The 21318-nt window shown below is 48.9% G+C and overlaps 1 gene segment (V, D, J or C); it reads left to right on the top strand.

Annotated features, from left to right (window-relative positions):
- Positions 1-673: 673 nt before the first annotated feature.
- On the top strand, positions 674-10199 carry LOC143826389 (immunoglobulin heavy constant epsilon-like). The segment is given in 5 exon segments: positions 674-698; positions 6064-6366; positions 7167-7493; positions 8511-8843; positions 9740-10199. Coding segments are annotated over 4 exon segments (1230 nt in total).
- The last annotated feature ends 11119 nt before the right edge of the window (positions 10200-21318 follow it).

The raw sequence follows: 21318 nt of genomic DNA, 5'->3' as shown, positions 1-21318 counted from the left end.
GGCTTGGGCAAACCCCTGTCCATTTTAGGTTTCTTCATGGGACTGTAAGAGATAAGAATGAGGCCTAACCCTCCCCTCCAAGCACTTAAGATCTGTTTTGATACTCTGGACTGGGTTTTTTTCTTATGTATGGGACTCATTTATGTTATACTGTGATTATGGTGGATTGGAACCTGGTAAGGTTTCTGCTGGTCAATAATAAAGACTGCTTGAAGTGTTTTGAGACTGCTTAACAGCTTTAAATACTTCCTTGTGTCCTTGGATTGCAACGTGCAAATAGGTTTTATTATGAATCGATACTCAGCCAACCCAAATAAGTACCCCTTTGAATCCTAACAGAAAAACAGCAGTCTTGTTTTTCCTCCCCAACTGAATTTCTGAATTTGGAAAGAGAGGTGTGAAAAAAATAATAAAGCCCCCAAAAAAACAAGCAGAAGAAAAAGGGGAAGTTGCAACTTGGCCAAAGGTTTCCCGTCACCCCTTTGGATCCCAATTATAACTCCAGATCTCACTCAACCATGGTATTTTTTTCACACCAGCCCTAAAGGTGTGAAATCGCATTTCTTTTTTAAGGAGTTTTTGAGAACACGGCCGAAGGAAGCTTCACCCAAGGCCCATTCTGAGATGACTCCCAAAGAGAGACAGACGCGGGTCCGCGATCAAAACCAGGTTTCAGCTGGCACTTCTGGACTGGTTCGGTAAGTAGAAGGGATTTTTTTTCCCCTTGTACTTTCTATATCCTGGGAAGACACAGATTGGCTGGAAGAAAAGGCATTTTCCTGAGATAAACCCCTTTCTCCAGAAAAGGAAAGGATAGGATTAGTCTCTCTCTTTGTGTTCAGGAGTCTCATGTTGACATTCAGGCCTTTGGGGTGATGCTGCAGGATTAGTTTGCGGTAACCTCCCAGTTGAGTCAGGTTTCTGGTAGAGAGATAGCAACCTGCCCTCTCAGCTGAGCGACGGGTGGAACCTTTGGAAAAACCCCAGTTTGTCCAAAGAGCTAAGCTTAGCTGGGAAACTCGGTACTTTCCAGCTAGGTGCGTCTTTCAAGGTGCTCAACCGTAGATGGACCTCTGTGTCCAGCTATTATGCTCCATGAAAGCTTGAGAGGAGCAAAGAGCTACTGGAATGCTTCTCTCGAAGCTGGGGTTCAACTGGGAAGATCTGTACCACCCAGGTGAGCAGTAGGTTCCTGGACAGTGGTAGGGTGGGGAAAGCCCAGCTGCTGCTCTAGCCTCCTGGTACTCCAAGCAGGCTCTGGAAAGCTAGCGGGGGCAGGGGGTGCTCCCAAATATGCTGCAAGCCATGGAGGTTCTTCCATTCCATCCTGGCTGCCAGCCTAAGCAAGGGAGCTACCAGAAAGCCAGCCCAACCTTGGGGATCAGTAGGCGGTTTCCTCAGCTCCCAGATGAGCAACAAGGTCTAGGGAAGCTATTGTGGAGCGAGGGGTTTCTAAAAGCCTGTCCTGAGCTGGATGCTCTGCTGGGAGGTTCCTCGACACCTAGATTATCCACAAGCTCTAAGGAAGCTAGTGGGGAGGAAGGGGGTTAGCCCAGAGCCTGAAGCTTAGCTGGAAATTCATTCATCTCCCAAAAAGAGAGAATGCTCCAGCAAAGCTAGTTTGGAGCGAGGGGATATCTGAAAGCCTATTTGAGACAGGTTTTCTGCTGGGAGCTCTTAGCTTTCCAGCTAAGCAAGAAGCCACAGGGAAGCCATCAGGGACAAAGGAAGGCATTTCTAATCCTGCCCTGGGAGGTCCTTCATTACCCAGATAAGCTTGGTGAAGCTAGCAGGGAGTGAGGGGCTACCTAAAAGCCCATCCCAAGCACGAAGCTCTGCTAAGGCGTTCCTCATCTCCCCCAAGAGCAATGAGCTCTGGAGAAGCTGGGGCTGGTTTCAAGGGGCTCCTGAATGTCTAGCTTGATACTCACCTGGGAGGTTTTTCAGCACCCAGATGTGCAGAAAAGCCAGCAGGGAGCAAGGGAGGTGGCCTGGAAGCCTGCACATGGCCTGGGAGATTTCTCAGCACTCAGCAACAGGCTGTCCCAGCTCCAGGGAGGCTAGCCTTGAGCAAGAGGGGTTTCCTTAAAGCTTAGGCTCCAGCCAAGCTTTCAGGGAGTGAATAAGCTGGCTGGAAGCCATTCCTGAGCTATAAAGTAACTCACAGATTAGCAGCAAGCTCACCCGGAGCAAGGGCTTCTTGAAAACCTAGCCTGATACTCAGCTGGGAGGTTTTCCTGCTCACCCATGAGCAGAAGCTGCAGGGAACCTAGTGGGGAGTGAGCTGGGACTCTTTAAAGCCTGCCTAAAGCCAGTTATGGGGAAGCTAGCTGGGAGAAAGGGGCATCTCAAAGCCTGGGAGCTTCCTCATCACCCAGCTAACCTAGTGCTGAGGAAGGGCCTACAGTAAACGTGCCCCCAAGCTGATGGTCCTGCAAAGAGGTTCTTCACCTCCCGGAGGAGAAATCCAACTTCAGGGAGTTAGCTTGGGAAGTAGGGTTTTCTGAAGGCCTCTTCCCAGCCATTGCTCATCCAGATGGGTCTTCTTCTTCTCCCAGATGGGCCTTGAGCAACCCTAGCAGGGAGCAACGAAGCTGCCTGAAAGCCTGTTCTGAGGCAGATTTCCTTTCAGGAGCCTTTAGATTGCCAGCTGAGCAGCAGACCCCAGGGTGCTAGGGAGGGGCACTTCTAATCTTAGAATCGTACAGTTGGAAGGGACCTCCAAGGTCATGTAGTCCAACCCCCTGCAGAATGCAGGAAATCCACAACTACAGCTGGGCAGGTTCCTCTTTACCCTACAAGCTCCAGGGGTGCTGAGGACTGCCTGAGTACTCATCCCAAGCCTAATACTCTGCTAAGAGGGCCCTTGCCTCCTAAGAAGGGACAGGAGTAGCCCTGGCTGAACTGCTACTGGCTACCTCTGGAACTGAGATTCCTGTAGGCCAGGGCTAGTCAAACTGCGGCCCTCCAGATGTCCATGGACTACAATTCCCAGGAGCCCCTGCCAGCGAACGCTGGCAGGGGCTCCTGGGAATTGTAGTCCATGGACATCTGGAGGGCCGCAGTTTGACTAGCCCTGCTGTAGGCTTTAGGAGTAGCAGCTAGGGTGGGATACTGCATTGCTAACCTGTTTATCTCCGAGAGCTGAGTTTGTGCATTCAGGGAAGCTGACAGTGGCCAGCATCTTCCAAAGCTTTGTTTGAGATGGCTGATGTTTGGGGGCTTTGTAACTGAGAGGGCTGGCACAGCATGCACGGATGGAGAGCAATCCCAAGGAGTTGGGGTGGGGGGTCCCGCCCTCTGCTCCGAAACTCAGAAACCGGTGCATAGAGAACCAAGACTAAGTTTCCTAGGATTCCCCCTGTACAGAGCACTCCAGGGCTGCATCTGTTGAATTTCTGCCCCTTTCCCATTTGTTTTTCCTACACCTTGGGTAGTCAACTTGTGGCCCTCCAGATGTTCATGGACTACAATTCCCATGAGCTCCTGCCAGCAAACGTGTTTGCTGGCAGGGGCTCATGGGAATTGTAGTCCATGAACATCTGGAGGACCACAGGTTGACTACCCCTGTCCTACACTACTCACTTGTAGCAGCATTAAGGGTGGGAATGGATAATGCAGGCTCTGTGTCTCCGGGGGTGTCATAGAATCATAGAGTTGGAAGGGTCCATACAGGCCATCTAGTCCAACCCTCTGCTCAACGCAGGATCAGCCCAAAGCATCCTAAAGCATCCAAGAAAAGTGTGTCTCCAACCTTTGCTTGAAGACTGCCAGTGAAGACTTGTTTCAAGTCCTCAGCTGTGAGAATGTGGGCCAGGGCTAAAACACACGGTTTATTCTCTAGGAAGTGGTCGAATCACAGGTAGTAACAAACCAAGTAAGATTTGTGGGGCAGGCAGGCAGACAGACAGCTCCCAATAAGAGGCACTGCATCGTCTGCCTTTGGAAATCCAAGCTGAAATTTCCTGCGCAAATGCATTTGGTTTTATTGCTGCCAACCAAGGGAGAATCAGAGCTCACCCACCATTCTCTGCCTGTGTGCCCATCTGTTCTTTCCCCCACTGCTTTGTTCTCTTAGGCAGCTTATTGACATGTAAGAAAGCAGCAAACAGGATGCTTGTAGCAAGAGATGAAGAGGAAATAAGGGGAAGTGAGAACAGCAACCAAAGGGCACCAAATTTTAAGAAATAGGACCTCGTCTGCTCTGTTGCCCAAAGCAGTAAGGGACATAAGCCTTGCCTCGGAGTTGAAGCCCACAGGGGTCCCAATTGCATTCCTTCCATTCCAGCTCGAGGAAACATCAGGCCAAATAGGAAGACTCCCCAAAAAGAGGCATGTTTTCCGCCATATTGTCTGTGCCTTGGGTAGCCTCACGTTTCATCACACGTGGAATTAATGTGCATCCTTTTGTCTTTGTGCTAGGAAAAACTTTATAGGCTAAATGCCAACCTACAGGTGGGGCCTGGAGGTCTCCCAGAAGTATAACTGACTACAGAGATTGGCTCCCCAAGTAGAGTTTCCAACTCTGGCTTGGGAAAGACCTGGAGACTTTGGGGGTGGAGCTGGGAGTGGGCGGGATTTGGGGCAGGGAGAGACCTCAGTGGAGTCTAATGCTACGGAGTCCCCCCCCACAGCAGCCATTCTCTTCCAGGGGAACTGATCTATGTTGCCTGGAGAAGAGCTATAATCCCAGGGGATCCCCAGGTCTTCCCTGGAGACTGGCATCCCCATCCCCATGATAATATGTCAGCTTGGGCAGCCATTCCATCCCTTCTGAGGTTCAAAGATTTGGGGGGGCCCTGCTGTAGCCCCACTTCAGTAGCAGGTAAAGGTAAAGGTAAAGGTATCCCCTGTGCAAGCACCGAGTCATGTCTGACCCTTGGGGTGACGCCCTCTAGCGTTTTCATGGCAGACTCAATACGGGGTGGTTTGCCAGTGCCTTCCCCAGTCATGACCGTTTACCCCCCAGCAAGCTGGGTACTCATTTTACCGACCTCGGAAGGATGGAAGGCCGAGTCAACCTTGAGCCGGCTGCTGGGATTGAACTCCCAGCCTCATGGGCAGAGCTTTCAGACGGCTGCCTTACCACTCTGCGCCACAAGAGGCTCATTACCAGTAGCAGGTTTCCTTGTCCAAACCCATTTGCTGCAAAAGCCTACTCCTTTCTGATGTGGCTGTAACCTGAGGTTGCCAAGTCCAGGCTAGGAAAAACCTGGAGGCTTTGGGGGTGGAGCCAGCAAAGGGCAGAGTTCGGGGCGGGGAGGGACTTCAATGGGGTATAACAGCATACAGTCCAACTACTAAGCAGCCTTTTTCTTCAGGAGAACTGATCTCTGCAGTCTGGAAAGGAGCTGCAATTCCAGGGGATCTCCAGGCCCTACCTGGAGGCTGGCATCCCTAAGCTCTACCTACACCCCCTTCATTACCCACCATAGTAAGCAAAATAGGTTATCTCCCAGAATGCTACATGTTCGGTTTCACATGCAAGCACTGCTTGATCAACGTGGAACTAATCAAATTAGCGTGGAATGCCAGTTCACAGGGAGACAGTGAGAGCTTCCCCTGTAGCCAGATGCATGGCTTTTGAAAAATGACCGAGACAAAATGCAGAGAGAACCCACATGCCAGGGGCTAGGGTCAGTGCTGTGGGTGTTTTGAACCAAAATCAGCACTGTACAACCGTCAGTTTTTGTCTTTTCGGGGGAAAACAAACCCAACGTTTCTACCCCCTTCAAGTGAGGTAATACACTTGAAAATGTTTGAGCAGCACCTGGTTGAAATCTCCCAGACTAGTCTTGGCAGCTGAGTGGTCCTGGCACCCCAAGGGATCACCGTTCATGAAAAGCAGGAGCAGGAAGTAAACAGCTGGCTTAAGTCCAAACAATCTGGAAGCTTTTGAGCAGGTCCTGGAAGGATACGGACATGCCAGGCTCTCTCCATCCCCTCTCCTACAAAGCAGTTTTGGGGATGACAGAATGTTCCCTTTAGCCCTTGGAAGGCATGTGGGCATACCTAGGCGGGAAGTACACTGTCAACCTCTCTCTTTCTTCCTGCTTCCCACAGCAACGGCCACAGCCCCAGATGTCTTCCCGTTGTCTCCGTGCTGCCAAGACCTGTCCTCCGCCTCCCAGGTCACCATGGGATGCCTGGTCTCCAATTACTTCCCTCTACCAGCCACCGTGCAGTGGAATTCGGGAAGCATCTCTTCCGGCATCAAGGACTTCCCTGCCATCATGCAGTCATCCAGCAGCCTCTACCGCTCCACTAGTCAACTCACCGTCCCCGCCTCCAGCTGGCAATCCAAGACTTTCCAGTGCAATGTTGCGCACGCGGCTACAAGCACCACAATCAACAAAGACATTAGAGGTAAGAAGAAGGAGATGGAGAGGCTGATTCTGTGAAGGTTCAAGGGGGTGGCAGGTGACAGTAGATGAGCAATAGGATTGTGCCTTGCATAGTGCAGGGGGTTGGACTAGATGACCCAGGAGGTCCCTTCCAACTCTATTCTATGATTCTATGAGAGTTGGTTCTTATATGCCGCTTTTTTCAACCCAAAGAAGTCTCCAAGCGGCTTACATTTACCTTCCCTTTCCTCTCCCCACAACAGACACCTTGTGAGGTGGGTGAGGCTAAGAGAGCCCTAAGATTCCTGCTCAGTCAGGACAGCTTTATCAGTGCTGTGGTGAGCCCAAGTTCACCCAGCTGGCTGCATGCGGGGGAGCAGGGAATCAAACCCGGCTCTCCAGATTAGAAGTCCACACTCCTAACCACTAACCCAAATCTCCAACAATTTCTGAACCCAGAATTGTCAATCCTAGACAGGGAATATTTACAGCCAAGCATAGTCGGAGGGCCTTGTCAGATTTGTAGGATGCCTCCTTAGATTGGAGGAAATCTTCAAACCTGAGTCAAAAAGAAAGGTGAGAGGTAAATCTTATTGTAATTAATAAGTCAACAAATAGTGGAATAATGGCAGGGTGGTGTACGATCCATCCCACCGCCGTCTCTTGCCAGAGGACAGTGAAGCAGAAGTAATAATTCCTGCCCCAAGTGGCTTACGATCCCCATGAGATAACAACAGAAGAAAAGTGACATTGAATTGGAGCTCAGAGATTGTTATCGGGAAGAGAACAGTCGTGCTTCCCGTGTGCCTTCTCTCCTTTCAGCCTGCTCTCACAGCAAGCCATCGGCTCCGGAAGTCCAACTCCTGCATTCCTCCTGCAGCTCCAGGACTGATGATTTCACCATCCAGCTTGTCTGCCTTATCACGGGCTTCTACCCGAAGACCCTCGCCGTGAATTGGCTGGTGGGAGGCAAATCCGGGAGGCTGGCTGCTTTCACTGAGTCCCCCTGGAAAGCCGCGACTGGAAACACCTTCAGCACTACCAGCACTGCCAACGTTACCCAACTAGCCTGGAAAGAGGGGAAGACCTACACCTGCCAGGTGGTCCACGAGGGTACCACGGTGGAAGCACATGCCTCAAAATGCCGAGGTAATCGCTACTTCATTGGGACTCGGATGGGTTTGCGCTGAGCATGAATTGAGGAGAGAAGGGTGAGAAATACAGATGTAGTAGTGTCATGGGGGGTTACCATAGGGGAGCCTCTTGCCGTCATCCAGAAATGCATAATTAGTTACCATTATGGTCTACTGGAGTTTGGACGGGCTCCTTTCCCCCTTCAATGTGCCTCCACATTGTCTTCCAGTTGGATTCCCTCCTGGTTGGGGGATGGATTGTCTTAGCTCCGGGTGCCTCTCCAGCACATGCTAATTCCTGTGCAACTTCAGTTCATTGTCCCATGAGCATGTGTTTTTACCTCCTCATCTCCACACTTGAGGTCCATCAGGTGATCATCACTAAGGGAGGCCCAAGCGGCCTCAGGTGTCCTACTTCCTTCTTTATTTCCTTCATTCTACTCTAAGAAACACACCTGGCCACCCTGATCCCCATCAGATCTAAGCAGGGTCAGCCTTGGGTGGGTTACTGGGATTGGGGACCTCCAAGAAAGTCCAGGGTTGCTGTACAGAGGTAGGAAATGGCCAACCACCTCTCTTTGTCCCTTGCCTTGAAAACCCTACAGGGTCACCATAAGTCAGCTAGACTCGACAGTCCATTTCACCACTACCACCAGGAGCAAGGAGCGCACTTTTGCAAAATAGATGCTCGCTCCTTAAATTGTGAGGAACCTCAATACGCTACAAGGGATATCTTGGGCTGCTTCCAGCTTTGCTGGTTCCAAGGTCCCAATTAAGGAAAGAGATGAACAAACAGGCTAGGGTAAGGGTGGCCAAATGGTGGCTTCCCACATGTCCATGGGCTACAATTGCAGAGCCACCATTTAGTGACCCCTGCCCGAGGGTGATCAAGAGGGGAATGCTGATGTGACTGAGTTGGAGGGGTGAATTGGAAAGAGGGGGAAACGGCAGATGAGGCCAAGAGGCAATTAACAGTCCGAAAGAAAAAGGTTTGGGGAATCTAGGGACTTGACATGGGCTCTTGCATCCCCAGGTGACAGCAGTGGCAGCTGTGACAGTAACGTTAAGATCTCTGTCACGCCCCCAACTCCGGCTGACCTATACATGAACGGAGACCCCAAGCTCACCTGCTTGGTAACTGGGCTTGAAAGCGACGTGGGCCTAAAAGTGAGCTGGTCCTCGGAGAAACTAGGAATCTTGAACCCTGAGCCCCTGGAAGCTTCATCAGACTCAGATGGCACCTTCAGCGCTAAGAGCTCCCTGATTGTCTCCAAGCAAAACTGGCTGGCGGGGGACATCTACACATGCAAAGCGGAACACCCAAGCTTCGTGTCTCCCCTCACTAAGGCGATTACGAAGAAGACAGGTAAGAAGAGTGGGAAGCGTTCTTCTCCGCTACGGGACTCTCCGTCTTATTTTCCAGCAGAAATGATATCAGCACACCTTGGAATGTCTTCAGGGTAGATGGTGGCAGATGTTTGTTGTCTTCAACATGTAGAGAATTGTCTGATAGAGACACCGGTTCCTGTGGAGGGGCCTACATGGTCATCTCACCATGTCCGTCCAAGGGGGCTTGTGGTTTTATCAGAAGTTGAGTGTGAGATCAGAGTGTGAGATCAGTCTTCAATGAACCATTTGCCCCTCAAAACGCATTTGCATCCATGTGCTCGAGGATCATTTTATGAATTCAAACAGTCCCACGGAAGGGCTGCTTAACCGATGCCAAGGTTCTTTGTGAAGGGGCTCCTTCCAAGTGTCCAGTTGTGTAAGTCCTGGAGCACACAAATCATGCCTCATGGACAGCCATGGGTAATAAGATGAGCAGTTACTGTCTGAGAAATTGGAATGTGGGGATGTACCCGGTCTCTGCCCTTGTTTACTTTGCTAGTTCAAAAACTCTCACATATCACAAGATATTCCGGTCCGCTTATATGTAGCGATGCTCAAAGAGAGGTGCTAAAGCAAGGCCTTCCTTGACTGGCCAACTTTGTTTCTGGATGTGAATGCTGTGAGAACAGGGCCTGTATTATTATTTCCCAGAGAGGCTTACTAATACCTGAGGAGAAAAAAGCAGGACAACAGAGGGAATCTATCATCAGATAATTTCGGGGAACACCCCCTCCCACCCCCGATATGGAAATTGCATGTTTTCCTGCATGTAAAGGTTTTGGGTGTGTGGAGTTGATGAGGGGGGTGGATCACGTTTGTCTTAAATTGAATAACCGTTTCTTTCTGCTACACTCTCCTTCTCTTCACAACAAGGCAAGCGCACCCGTCCCCATGTGTACCTCTTCCGCCCACACAACGAAGAGTTGAAATCTCGCGATCCAAATCTGTCCATTACCTGCCTGGTCAAAGGGTTCAACCCTGCAGAAATATCCATCAAATGGCTTGAGAATCACAGCGTCATGGCAGAAGACAACCACGTGACCACCGCAGTCCAGCTGGACAGCCGAGGAGATTCCTATTTTGTCGTTAGCAAGCTGGACATCACCAAGGCGGAATGGAACGACGGCAATTCGTACACCTGCCATGTTGTCCATGAAGGGTTCGAAATGAAGTACACCCAGAGGACCGTTGAGAGAGTTCAGGGTAAAAAATGAAGGCCATCTCCGTTCCACGGTTACCCTTTCTCTGAATTGTCTCTAGCATTGTCAGATTTGAGCCTGTGTACATAATTTCCATGCATTCCTTCTCCCAAATAAAAGAGAACTCATCCAAAGGTTCGTTCACAGATATTCTTTGTTATGGGCATTGGTGACTTCGGTAGGAGGGGTGGACAGATTCTAGAACTGGCCCGGGTCAAGATAGATTTTTCAAAGGTGAACTATTGGCCTTGGATGTAAAATGTCTCTTTCATAGTCAACTGGGTATCCTTGTTTTTTCACCCAAGGATCTTAAAGCTGAGTTGGTGAAGTTGAACTTCACAGCAACCCAGTGAAGGGAGAGAAAGAGTGAATTGTCTCACACCACCCAAAGAGCTTCATGGCTAAGTAGTGATTTGAACTCGGGTCGCTTAATCCAACCCTGCTCCCAATATTCCACACTGGCTTCTCTCCGCCCACAATAATACACTCTCCATTTTATTTTAGAGCATGAAAGCAGAAGTCTTGAGGTATTCATAAGGGGTGTTTATCTGTAATTAGTGGACAAGTCTCCCCTCTGAGTTTCCACTGTGACTCCAACTCCCTCTCTGGCCCACTCACCAAACCCATCTCTTGACCAACTGCCACCAGGCCATTAATGATTTAAACAAGCAATTAGGGCAGAGCTGCAGCATTCCACCCCAAAAAAGTCACACACACACAGAGATATATATAAAGATCTAAAGCAAAAGAAGAAAACAGGATCCTAACTGGGCTCAAGTGAATTCACAATATGGGTGTGGAAGGAAAATATAACTGATGTAGGGTTACCAAAATAAGCCAAAAATCTCATACGCACATATATACACCACAAGATAAATCTAGAGGCTGTTGACATAACTGCCTAAATGCATTCATGCCACATATTCTGAAATAAATCATATGTCCTACTCAATAACTTTGCTTCATTGACATCTGTACACACACACACACACACACACACACACACACACCCCTAACAGCCTGTCAAGAGTTAGAAAGATGGAGGGAAAACTCATGTTTTCCACCAAGTCCCTAAATGTTGATCTTTGAAAGCAAATGGAAGCTACCTCAATGGGTCTTTGGTGTCATCTTCTAGATGTTCAGGCAGAGTCCCTTTTAATCAGTTGGTGAAGGACAAAAAAGAGAGGAAAGGTGGATGAGCTTTCCCCCTGATTATGGAGGATTGTACCAGGCCCAGAAAGACCTACCAGGGCATCTCCTCCCATCTCAGGCAGAGGTCTTTCCCAACCATACCTCCTGAGATCATTTTAATGAGAAAAGCTAACAACGAGAACATGGGGGGACGATCTTATAAATGCACAAGAAGGCTGAAAGGGTGACCACCCAGTATTAATTCAATACCATGAGAGGATGACATCTCGGACTCTTCCCCTTTGCGCCTACATTCCCTATGGACAAGCCCCTATCGCAAATGGGTTAGGGAGGAGCTGGGGCCCGGCTCCACACTAAAGCTTCCCACAAGCAAGGAGCAGTTTTAATCCAAATTACTACAATGGGCGAGCCAAGAACATTGGGTGGCTAGACCTAGTAGATAGATGTGGGGGATATCTAGTGGGAGGCGTGAGATAAATGTACAGGGGAGGATTTCTGGCTCAGCCAAGACTTGCACACAAAATCATACAAAATAAAAGGGTCCAGCTATTCCACCATGACAGATTCTTGCCGAAATGAAGCAGATATCTACTTCAACAGCTCTGACCTAGAAGTTGATAAACTCCTATGTTAAATGAGGAAGGAGTTTCCAGGCCCACTGGATCTCAGGGACCCCTCGTTTTGGAAAGAGGCCTTATACACTCTGCCTCTTTTTCTCACATCCTCCACATAACAAATATAATAAATTTGACTGCTACTGCTCTAGCCCCAAATTATTCTAGAAATTATAATTAAGGCTACCAAACCCTGACCTGAATGGGCCCAGTCTTGGCTCAGATCTCAGAAGCTAAGCAGGATCAGCCCAGGTTAGTATTTGGACGGGAGAATTAGTGCAGAATTACGGTTCACAACTGACCTTCTGAGATTAGATTCTCCCTCTGGAATACACATTGGATCACACTGGTTAGCATTCTGCAAGGGGGTTGAACTAGATGACCGTGGAGGTCCCAACTCTATGATTCTACTCATAATAAAAACATGCCCTGGTTATGCTTTGCCTATTGACAAAAATCCTCACCGACGTGCAGTAGACCAAGGATAATGGTGGAACTCATCACTGAATGAGAACTTGCAGAGCCAAACGGTCAATAATCAATGCTGAGTGGACAGAATACTTTGCACAGAGTAGTAGACGTGTCCGCATTTAAACACAGGGCAAGAAATATCTGAGGAGTGTACCATTTTAACATTGGCCCACAAAAATTAATATAAATATTTGAAGATGGCAATCATTACAGCTCCATTCCAGACTCCTAGGAATTTAGTCAGGCATATTTTCCCTGCCCTGCCTTTATGAAGGTAGATTCAAATTAGAAAGGGATGCTGGAGAAACTGCTTAGGGATAACGGTGCACATTACATGAAAAGAAAGAATGAAACATACGTCATGAAATAACATTTTAAAACCAGAGCCCTCGAAACACAAATCATTAAAACAATTGAAAAAACCAATAGTACAAAGCATAAAAAGTAGAAATTTAAACACTGATTAGAAAGAACGTATTGTGGAGGAAGCTCCAAATGAAAGAGTAAAGACCTTCACCTACTGGTGGAAGACGACAATAGAAGGGAACAGATCACTCTCCCCAGGGAGAGAATTCCAGAAATTGGTATCATGGTCAAGACCTTCTCCCAAGTTTGTGCTAGGTTTGGCGGCTGTAGCCCTAAGTTCTTCTCTGCTTAGTCATGAAACTCACTGGTTGGTCTTCTTCATGAATCACTTCCTCATGAAGGCTGAATTAAGACATTTCCACCATCCCCTCAAGTACCACAACATTTTTGTGGGGTTGAGTTGTTTTCAACTCCTTAGTCTTGCAACTGTTTTCGACACATCTATAGACTGCAACGTATAAAGTTCTCAGTAGTGTTCCAAATGGGACATGGGAAGCCATAGTCTGGAGATACATTGATACAGGCTGTAAACAGGATGGTGTGATCCAGGGCTGGGATATGGTGATTCCAGAAACAGAGTCTTCTCATAATGGTTCTGTAGAACTGAGCCAACAGATCTAAAAAGATAATAGGTCAGATCCAACCAATATTTTTGTTCATTCTTGCCTAGTTCCCCTTCTTATTCATGTACTCATACTACATGGATTTTGTAAACACTGGTTTCATAATAACCCAGCATGACTTTTGTGGGTTCTCTTTCCTTTTTCACCAACAGAAAAGGTGGTTGGATCTAACCCAGGGTCCCAGAAACCAAAACACTATGTATTAATTAAAGATTGGACTCTCTAATCTCTCTTTCGTTTGTCGTAGAAATTTTTGTCACAACTGATGACTACGCTGATGAGAAAAAGGAAGAGCTGGACAGCCTGTGGACCACCATCTTGGTTTTCTTCATTCTCTTCCTCCTCAGCGTCTGCTACAGCGCCACTGTGACCCTGTTCAAAGTGAGTGGAAGGGGAAGGTATAGACCTGCCTCCCAACAGGAAAGAGGAGGAGAGAGGAAAGGGAAGGGAGGCTGTGAGGAATGGAGCAAAAAGAGAGATGTGGAAGGAGGCAAGGCAAGGCAAGGCTGGAATGATACATTTCCTGTCAAATCCTTGTCTCCTATATTCACCTTTATTCTCTCTCACCATTCTCACCCCCTCCAACAGGTCAAATGGCTTTTCTCCACCGTGCTGCACCTGAAAAACAAGCCAGCAGGCCCCGAATACAAGAATGTAATCCCGGAGATGCTATAGGCTCCTGTTTCCGGGATCCCCACCCTACAGCTACAGAAGCGGCATCGAAGAAGAGGTCATTGGCCGAGCATCATTTCACTCTGAGTGTTCCAAGTTTGCAGCCAGTGCTCTGCTCTTCTGACTGTCCGGACTTTTCCATAACAGACAGAATAAGAGTCTGTCAGCCTTGGATTGTACCACTGGGGGCAGGGAATTTTGCTAGAATCTAGAGCAGGGGTCCCCAGTATGGGCCCCTGGGTGGCATAATGTCTCCCCTGGTCAAGTGTTCTTAGGAAGTGGGTGGGGCCAGGTGAGGTTTATGCCCAACAGGGCTTCTGATTGGCCACTGGAGATCTTGTTCACTGAGCTGATTTTTTTGTAAGTTTTCTTTGGTAGCCGCTGCAACCAGGGCAAAGAGATCTTCACTGTATGACTGGTGGCAAGAGGTTTGTTTCCAAGAAAATATTTTTAACCAGGAGATCATTTTAAAAGGCCTCCTGTTAAACAGCTTCAGCTTCGAATGCTGAAGAGTCAGTACTAAAGACACGCATGACCTCACTCTGACCTTGTGTGGTTGGCTCCACCCCCTGGAGCAGCCATTTTGTAATTGTGCCCACGACGCTGCCTCAGAATTCCAAAGGTACCCACAAAAGGTTGCCCCTCCCCAGTTGGGCCCCACGAAGAGTGCTCCAAAACAGTGCTAAGACCTAATCTGGTTTATGATTGTCTTTTCCCCTCTCCCCGTGTACTTCAGAATGACGAATGTGACCGAGAGCATTTCTGCTGGTTTTGTATGTTGCTTTTTGTGTGTGTGATCATCGCTGTTGGTGTCAGACAATAATAAATATGTACAGAAATCAGTTTTCCACAAAGTTTAACGAAGTCACTTCTCTCCGCCTTCGGAAGCTTTCGGGAACTGGTTTCAGCCATTTTGAAGGCCGATTCTGCCCCTTCTCCCTGGATGCTATTGAGACTTTCAACTTCTCCCCAGAAGAACAGCTATAGAGGACCTCATACCTCTTTTCCCCCAAAGCCCTTGTCAAACCCAGCTTGTCCATGAAGCGTTTGGCACACCCTTCTCTCTTCAAATGGGAGAAACAAATAAGAGCAGATTTCCCCTCCATGGTTTGTCTGTTCCCCTACGACACATGTTTCATTTTTTAAAATTTATTGTTCGGCTTACCGACCACCGTCCTTGGGCCAGCTGCCTCATAGTGGTCCACAAGAAGATAATAAAATCACAATAACAATAGTCAATAAAAATCAGGGATAAAGGTATTTGCCCAGCCCTCTCCTTGTTCTAGTTTTCTACCCACAAGAACTTCTAAACACAGGGACCGTTCAATAAGGATTCCCCCGACTTAGGGATGCCAACCTCCAGGGGGAACCTGGGGATCCCCTGGGATTACAGCTCCTCTCCAGCCAACGGAGATCAGTTCCCCCGGAGAAAATGCCTGCTTAGAAGGGGGACTGTATGACCTTATACCCCCCTGAGGACCCTCCCCTCCCTTCACCCCACCTTCTGCTGGCTCCACCCCCAAAGTCTCCAGGTTTTCCCCAACCTGGAGCTAGCGACCCTAACCCCGCCTGAAGTGGTATGTCTGAGCCTGCCATCATTAAACCAGACCCGGAGACCCCTGGGTATGGGGAAGGTTTTGCAGAAGAGAATGGATGCCTGGGGACACACACACACCCACACACAAAATCCTACCCCTTTAACAGAGGTCTAATGAGATGTTTATCATCTGCAAGTCAGGAAGAGGGTCCATGGCTACGAGCCTCTGTTAAAGGGACCATCCCGGCAGTTGGCACCCTTGGGAGAGATAGACCAAAATGCACAACAAAAAGGAGGCAACAATATCAACGAGCCAGTTCTCGCTGGGCGTTTCCTTGTCAGAGCTCTTGGTTCCTCTCTGTTTCTCGCCTTGCCAACGCGAGGCTATAATTATCTCAGAACATGAGACTACGGGGGTCAGAACAAGGCCCAGGCGCCGGGCAGTGTAAACCTCCCCAAGACGGGATGGGGAGGGACGTTTGCGTAACAGGCCCACCCATCCGGTAAGGAGCCGTCAATACGGTGGACCTAGCAGGAAAGGATTCCACCGCAAAGGATGCTGGGTACTCTGGTCAGCGCCTCCAAGAGGGTGGGCACCCAAAATCAGGGAGAAAGGTATTTGCCCAGCCCTCTCCTTGTTCTAGTTTTCTAGAGGAGGGTCTCCTGCCATCCTCCCTGTCCTATTTTAGGGTGACTAAATGCCCCCCGGGGGTGTTATTTCCCCCCACTGGCATGCCCTGGATGCTTGCATTTGCAGGGGCTCATGGGAATTGTAGTCCATGGACATCTAGAGAGCCACAGTTTGGCCACCCGTGCACTAGAAAGAAAACAGCTGCTCACAGAGAGACTGATTGATTTGGTTCGATCGCTTTCCATTAATTGGGTTCATTTGTTCTCTGCTGTGTTTCCCTGGGCCTTGTCAACCTTGTCTGCTTTGTTAACACGCCTGCTTTCTTTCTAGCCTTTCTTTCTAGCTGCAAACAGGATCCCTGGAGCAACAGATGGGGCTGCGAGAAGAGGAAGTGAGAACCAAGAAAACTAAAAAAAACGGGCACCGAGTTTTGATCAGGCCAAAATGTGACCGTCCAAATTTGCCTGAGGCAGGATGAGCAACGTAGATCTTTATCCACGTGTACCTCACCATCCCTCAAATTGCAGCTGGATAAAACATTCCAGTTACATATTTAATATTAATAGTTATATCTGGAGGGGATGTAGGGGGGGTGACATGACGCAGAGGGCACCCCACGATCATGTGGAGACAGCAACTGGGGATGTGGTTCCCCATGAGCACCTACTGCTGGCCTGGTTTTTGACTTAACAGACCCCTGCAAATGGCTACCAACCATTCTTGTTGCTCATATCTGACCAATCAGCCGTTACCCTGCCCCCTGGCCCCTCCCCTTTGTAGCGCCATTTGGCTGGATTGCTGCCCATAGATGTTCTTCAATAAAGGAAACAAAATGGCTCCCCTGTAGCTATACAGGCCATCTTCATAGCATTACTTGGGGTGCTCGCCTTGACCGAAGTGGAATCGACTGGATTTTCAATCCAAGGACGAAAATCAAGTGTTTTATATGTGGGAAAGCACACGGGGGGGGGGGGGTTAATCAATTAAATGGATGCAGAAATAATGGATCAAGCTATGGAAAACGCCAAAGATGTCAACATTCTCCACAGAATTTAACCTCCTAAGAAATCCTTGGTTGTGTAAATAAACTTGGAAGTTTTGGGTCAATGGCTGGTGGGATCTCAGTAGCTCATGGAGATGTGTTGAGGAAGATTACCAAGGAGTTTCTCCTTCCTATGACAAGTAAAAGACAGGGTGGTTGGCAGAGTACATAATGCATCACTCATGGGATGAGGACAGAAGTATATTGTTTGGGGGGTGACTCTGACATGGGTCTGCCCTTTCCCCTTTGGGGACAGACATACGAGCTTCCCAAACGAATGGAAGCCATAACCACCCACCAGGTGAGCAATAAGAAAGCCAAGCCTTGACCATAAGCCAGAAAATGGTAAAGAAAAAGAGAGTGGGAGGTCCAGAAAAGCTGAAGTAATTCAGGTTGGCCTGAATCCCCAGTGGGGAATGATAGTAAGGTTGCCAGCCCTAAGTTTAAAAACTCCTACTAGAGATTTGGGGATGGACCGTAGGGAGGACAGAGTTTTCAGTGGGGTACAAAGCCAGAGTGTCAATCCTTCAAAGCATCCATTATCTCCAGGGGAATTGAATTCTTGTCTGGAGATGATCTGGAATTCCAAGGGATCCCCAGGCCCCACCTGGAGGCTGGCATCCATGAACCTGCATGGGGTCCAAGGCCACAGAGTCCCCCTCCCAAGCAGCCCTTTTCTCCAGGGGAACTGATCTCTGCAGTCAGGAGAAGAGCTGGAATTCCAGGGGGCCAGCATCCCTGAAACTCTTGGTGACCTATTAGAAGTCCACAACTTTGTTCTTAACTAGATGAACTCCCACCAGCTTATTTTTGACACGTAGGGAAGCAGCTCCTTCAGAGGAACTCTAAAAAGAAGCCAAGTTTCCAGCAGGGTGTGATGGGGGCGAGGTATCGTTCAATGTCCCATGCTCTGTGACCGATGTGTTCCTATGTGTTCCTCCATGCAACGTTATAAACTACACAGGAACTATGTGGGAGATGGGGGGAAATGGAGAAAGATGGAAAGAACGCAGCTCACAATCTTAAGACAGGGAAACCATGAGACGCAAGAGACGGCCATTACAAGGAGCCAATTCTCACAGGGGCGTTACTCTCTTGGTTCCTCTCCGTTTCTAGCCCCACCAACACAAGGCTATAATTATCCCCGAACATGGGAGGAACAACAAGGCCCAGGTGTGGGGCAGGGAAAACACCTCCCCAGGCAGCAGGGGCCTGGGTATTTGCATAACAGGCCCATCCATCCGTGAAAGAGTCGGCCATGCGTGAGGCAGCAAAGGGTTCTGGGAACTGGAAGCCTTCGTGTTTTGTTTAATGAAAAGAGAGCAGAGGAAGCCAGTCGACAGATGCGGCTATGGGGGGGGGGGAGAATTACACAGAAAATGCTAAACACCCATTTTCTGGGCATTGGGACAGATCCCAAGGGTTCGAAATCTACCGTAAAACACGCAGGGGGGGGGAGCGGTACAGAGCAAAGTGAATGCAAGGAGGGAAAGCAGAAAAAAGTGTTATTCACATATTAAATGTCCGGAATCTAAGGGGTCTCTCTGAGAGGCACCAGGCTGCAACTGTTCTGGGTCCCCCTCAGGCTGGCAACTTCTAGGTGGGACCAGGAGATGCCCCAGAATTGTAACTGATCTCTAAACTACATGGTTCAGTTCCCCCGTAGAAAATGGCCGCTCCAGAGGGTGAACTCTATGGCATTGTGCATCACTGAGGTTCTTTTCCTCCCAAAAAACCGCCAAAGAATAAGTCTATCGATGGCCCTGTTGCTGGCCCTCCAGAGGAACTGGTTGGCCCCTGTGTGGGATGGGAGGCTGGACTAGATGGACCTTCAGTGGTCTGATCCAACAGGGCTCTTCTGATGTTCTTATCAGGGGAAAGCATCGGTCCCTGTTGCTGGCCCTCTAGAGGAATTGGTTGACCAATGTCTGAGACAGGAGGCTGGACTAGATGCACCACTGGTCTGATCCAGCAGGGCTCTCCTGATGTTCTTAGGAAGGCCTCGGCCTCTCTGCCCTGTTATTGGCCCTCCAGAGGAGTTGGCTGGCCCCTGTGTGATGGGAGGCTGGACAAGATGGACCTTCAATGGTCTGATACAGCAGGGCTCTTCTGATGTTCTCATGAAGGCCTCAGCCTCTCTGCCCTGTGGCTGGCCCTGCAGAGGAACTGGCTGGCCCCTGGGTGAGAGAGGAGGCTGGACTGGATGGACCCTCCCTGGTCTGACCCAGCAGGGCTCTTCTGAGGGTCTTATCAGGGGAAGGCCTCGGCTTCTGTGCCCTGTTGTTGGCCCTCCATAGGAACTGGTTGGCCCCTGTGTAAGAGTGACTAGATGGACCCCTGGTCTGACCCAACAGGGCTCTCCTGGTGTTCTTATGTTCTCCCCAGTAGGGATGCCAACTCTCCAGGTGCAAGCTGGGGATCCCCTGGAGTTACTGCTCATCTCTACACTACAGAGATCAATTCTCCAGGAGAAAATGGATGCTTTGGGGGGGGGGTAGATTCTATGGCTTTGTACCCCTATGGAGGTTCTTGTCCTCCTCAGGCTCCACTTCCAAATCCCCAGCCATTTCCCCACCTGGATCTGACCACCCTAACTCGCCACTGACCAGGCAGGATTTGGCAATCCAACTCCTCAGAATCTACCTCCAAATCTCTAGGAGTTTGCCAATCTGGAGTTTAGCAAGCATCCTCCCCCCTCTTGGTAACAGGGGCTTGAACTCACAGCATTGTTGTTTGTTGCACAAATGCATTTCCCTACCTCACATCTCAGGCTGGCCAAGCCTGGCTTGGCATCACACAACAAGCTCAGCTGGATATCACAATGCAGGGGGGGGGAACCAATCTTGTTTCATCATGTTTGGGGGGGGTTATATTGTACCCCACCATGAGTCTCCAGAGAGTTCCGGGCTTAAAACTGAATGAATGAATGAATGAATGAATGAATGAATGAATGAATGAATGAATGAATGAATGAATGAATGAATGAATGAATGAAAAGAGCCACACAAAGCTGTGAAGAACCACAAACCGAAACACCTGCAGGTCAGCATTGACATAGCAGCTGCCAAGATCCCTGTGGCCTGGCGGGACTTCATTTCAGCAACTTTCCTTACACCGACCCTTCAGCATGAAATTTGCTTTTTTCTTTCCTAGCCTTCTCCTGTCCCCTTGTGGACATGTCTGGCACTGCACCCCTTTTAAAATCAGACTAGAGAGATCACCTAAACCAGGACTTTTCCCCACTGGGTTTTGGTCTGGCTTCGCTACTTATCTGCATGGGTTTTCTCCTTCCCTTTCCCACAATATAATTGGGCAAGTCATTCCTCTCCGGATATTTCCCCTGTGCTTTTGTAGTGGTCGGAGAGATGAGAAATTTAAAATGGAAAAGCAACCATGGTGAACAGTGGTCTGGGTGCAAGAGGAAGGAAACCCAATACCATTAAGAAGCAACTATTAATAGAAAAGTCACTGCATTACAACTCTTTTCCCCTCTTGTATCAAGGTCCTTCCAGGTCTTGATTTTGGGGAGTAATATGCTTCCATCGCCTCTTTGCCACTCATCCAACTTGGCAGAATTTTCCAAGAAGTCTTCCAAAACCGCAGCCCTTTCATTCTGAGTCCATTTCAAGTGACACCTGATATAGGCAGCTAAACATGGTCCTCTTCTGCCCTCCTATGGCCATTGCCAAGAATAAGTTTTAGTCTCCCTGTTAAAATTTACATCCTTCCCAGATAGCCGCGCTGTACCATTAGAAAAATCCCCATGAAAATATTGCAACTGGAAAACAGCATTGAGAGAGGTTGGATACTCCTACCTAGAGGGTAACTAAATGTACAAGTTGTGTTCTAATGAGAATGAATTTATTTGTTGACTTAACTGGCTTTCTAGAATGAGGATGGGGATTGCTGTAAATTATGTTCCAGGGGGAGATTGGTCCATCCAGTCTAGATATCCTCTAATACAGGGGTGGCCAAACTGTGGCTCTCCAGATGTCCCTGGACTACAGTTCCCATGAGTCCCTGCCAGCACACCAGTCTTTAGACTAAGTCTTTGAACAGGCATGAGGACCATCCCTGTTCAACCATGGTTCTCTGCTGCCCCCCTGTGGCCATTTCCTAGAATGGCCAGGATGCATAGAGAGATG

This window comes from Paroedura picta, chromosome 16 (assembly GCF_049243985.1).
Source record: "Paroedura picta isolate Pp20150507F chromosome 16, Ppicta_v3.0, whole genome shotgun sequence".
Taxonomy (NCBI): domain Eukaryota; kingdom Metazoa; phylum Chordata; class Lepidosauria; order Squamata; family Gekkonidae; genus Paroedura; species Paroedura picta.
This window is presented reverse-complemented; position numbering and strand designations above follow the sequence as displayed.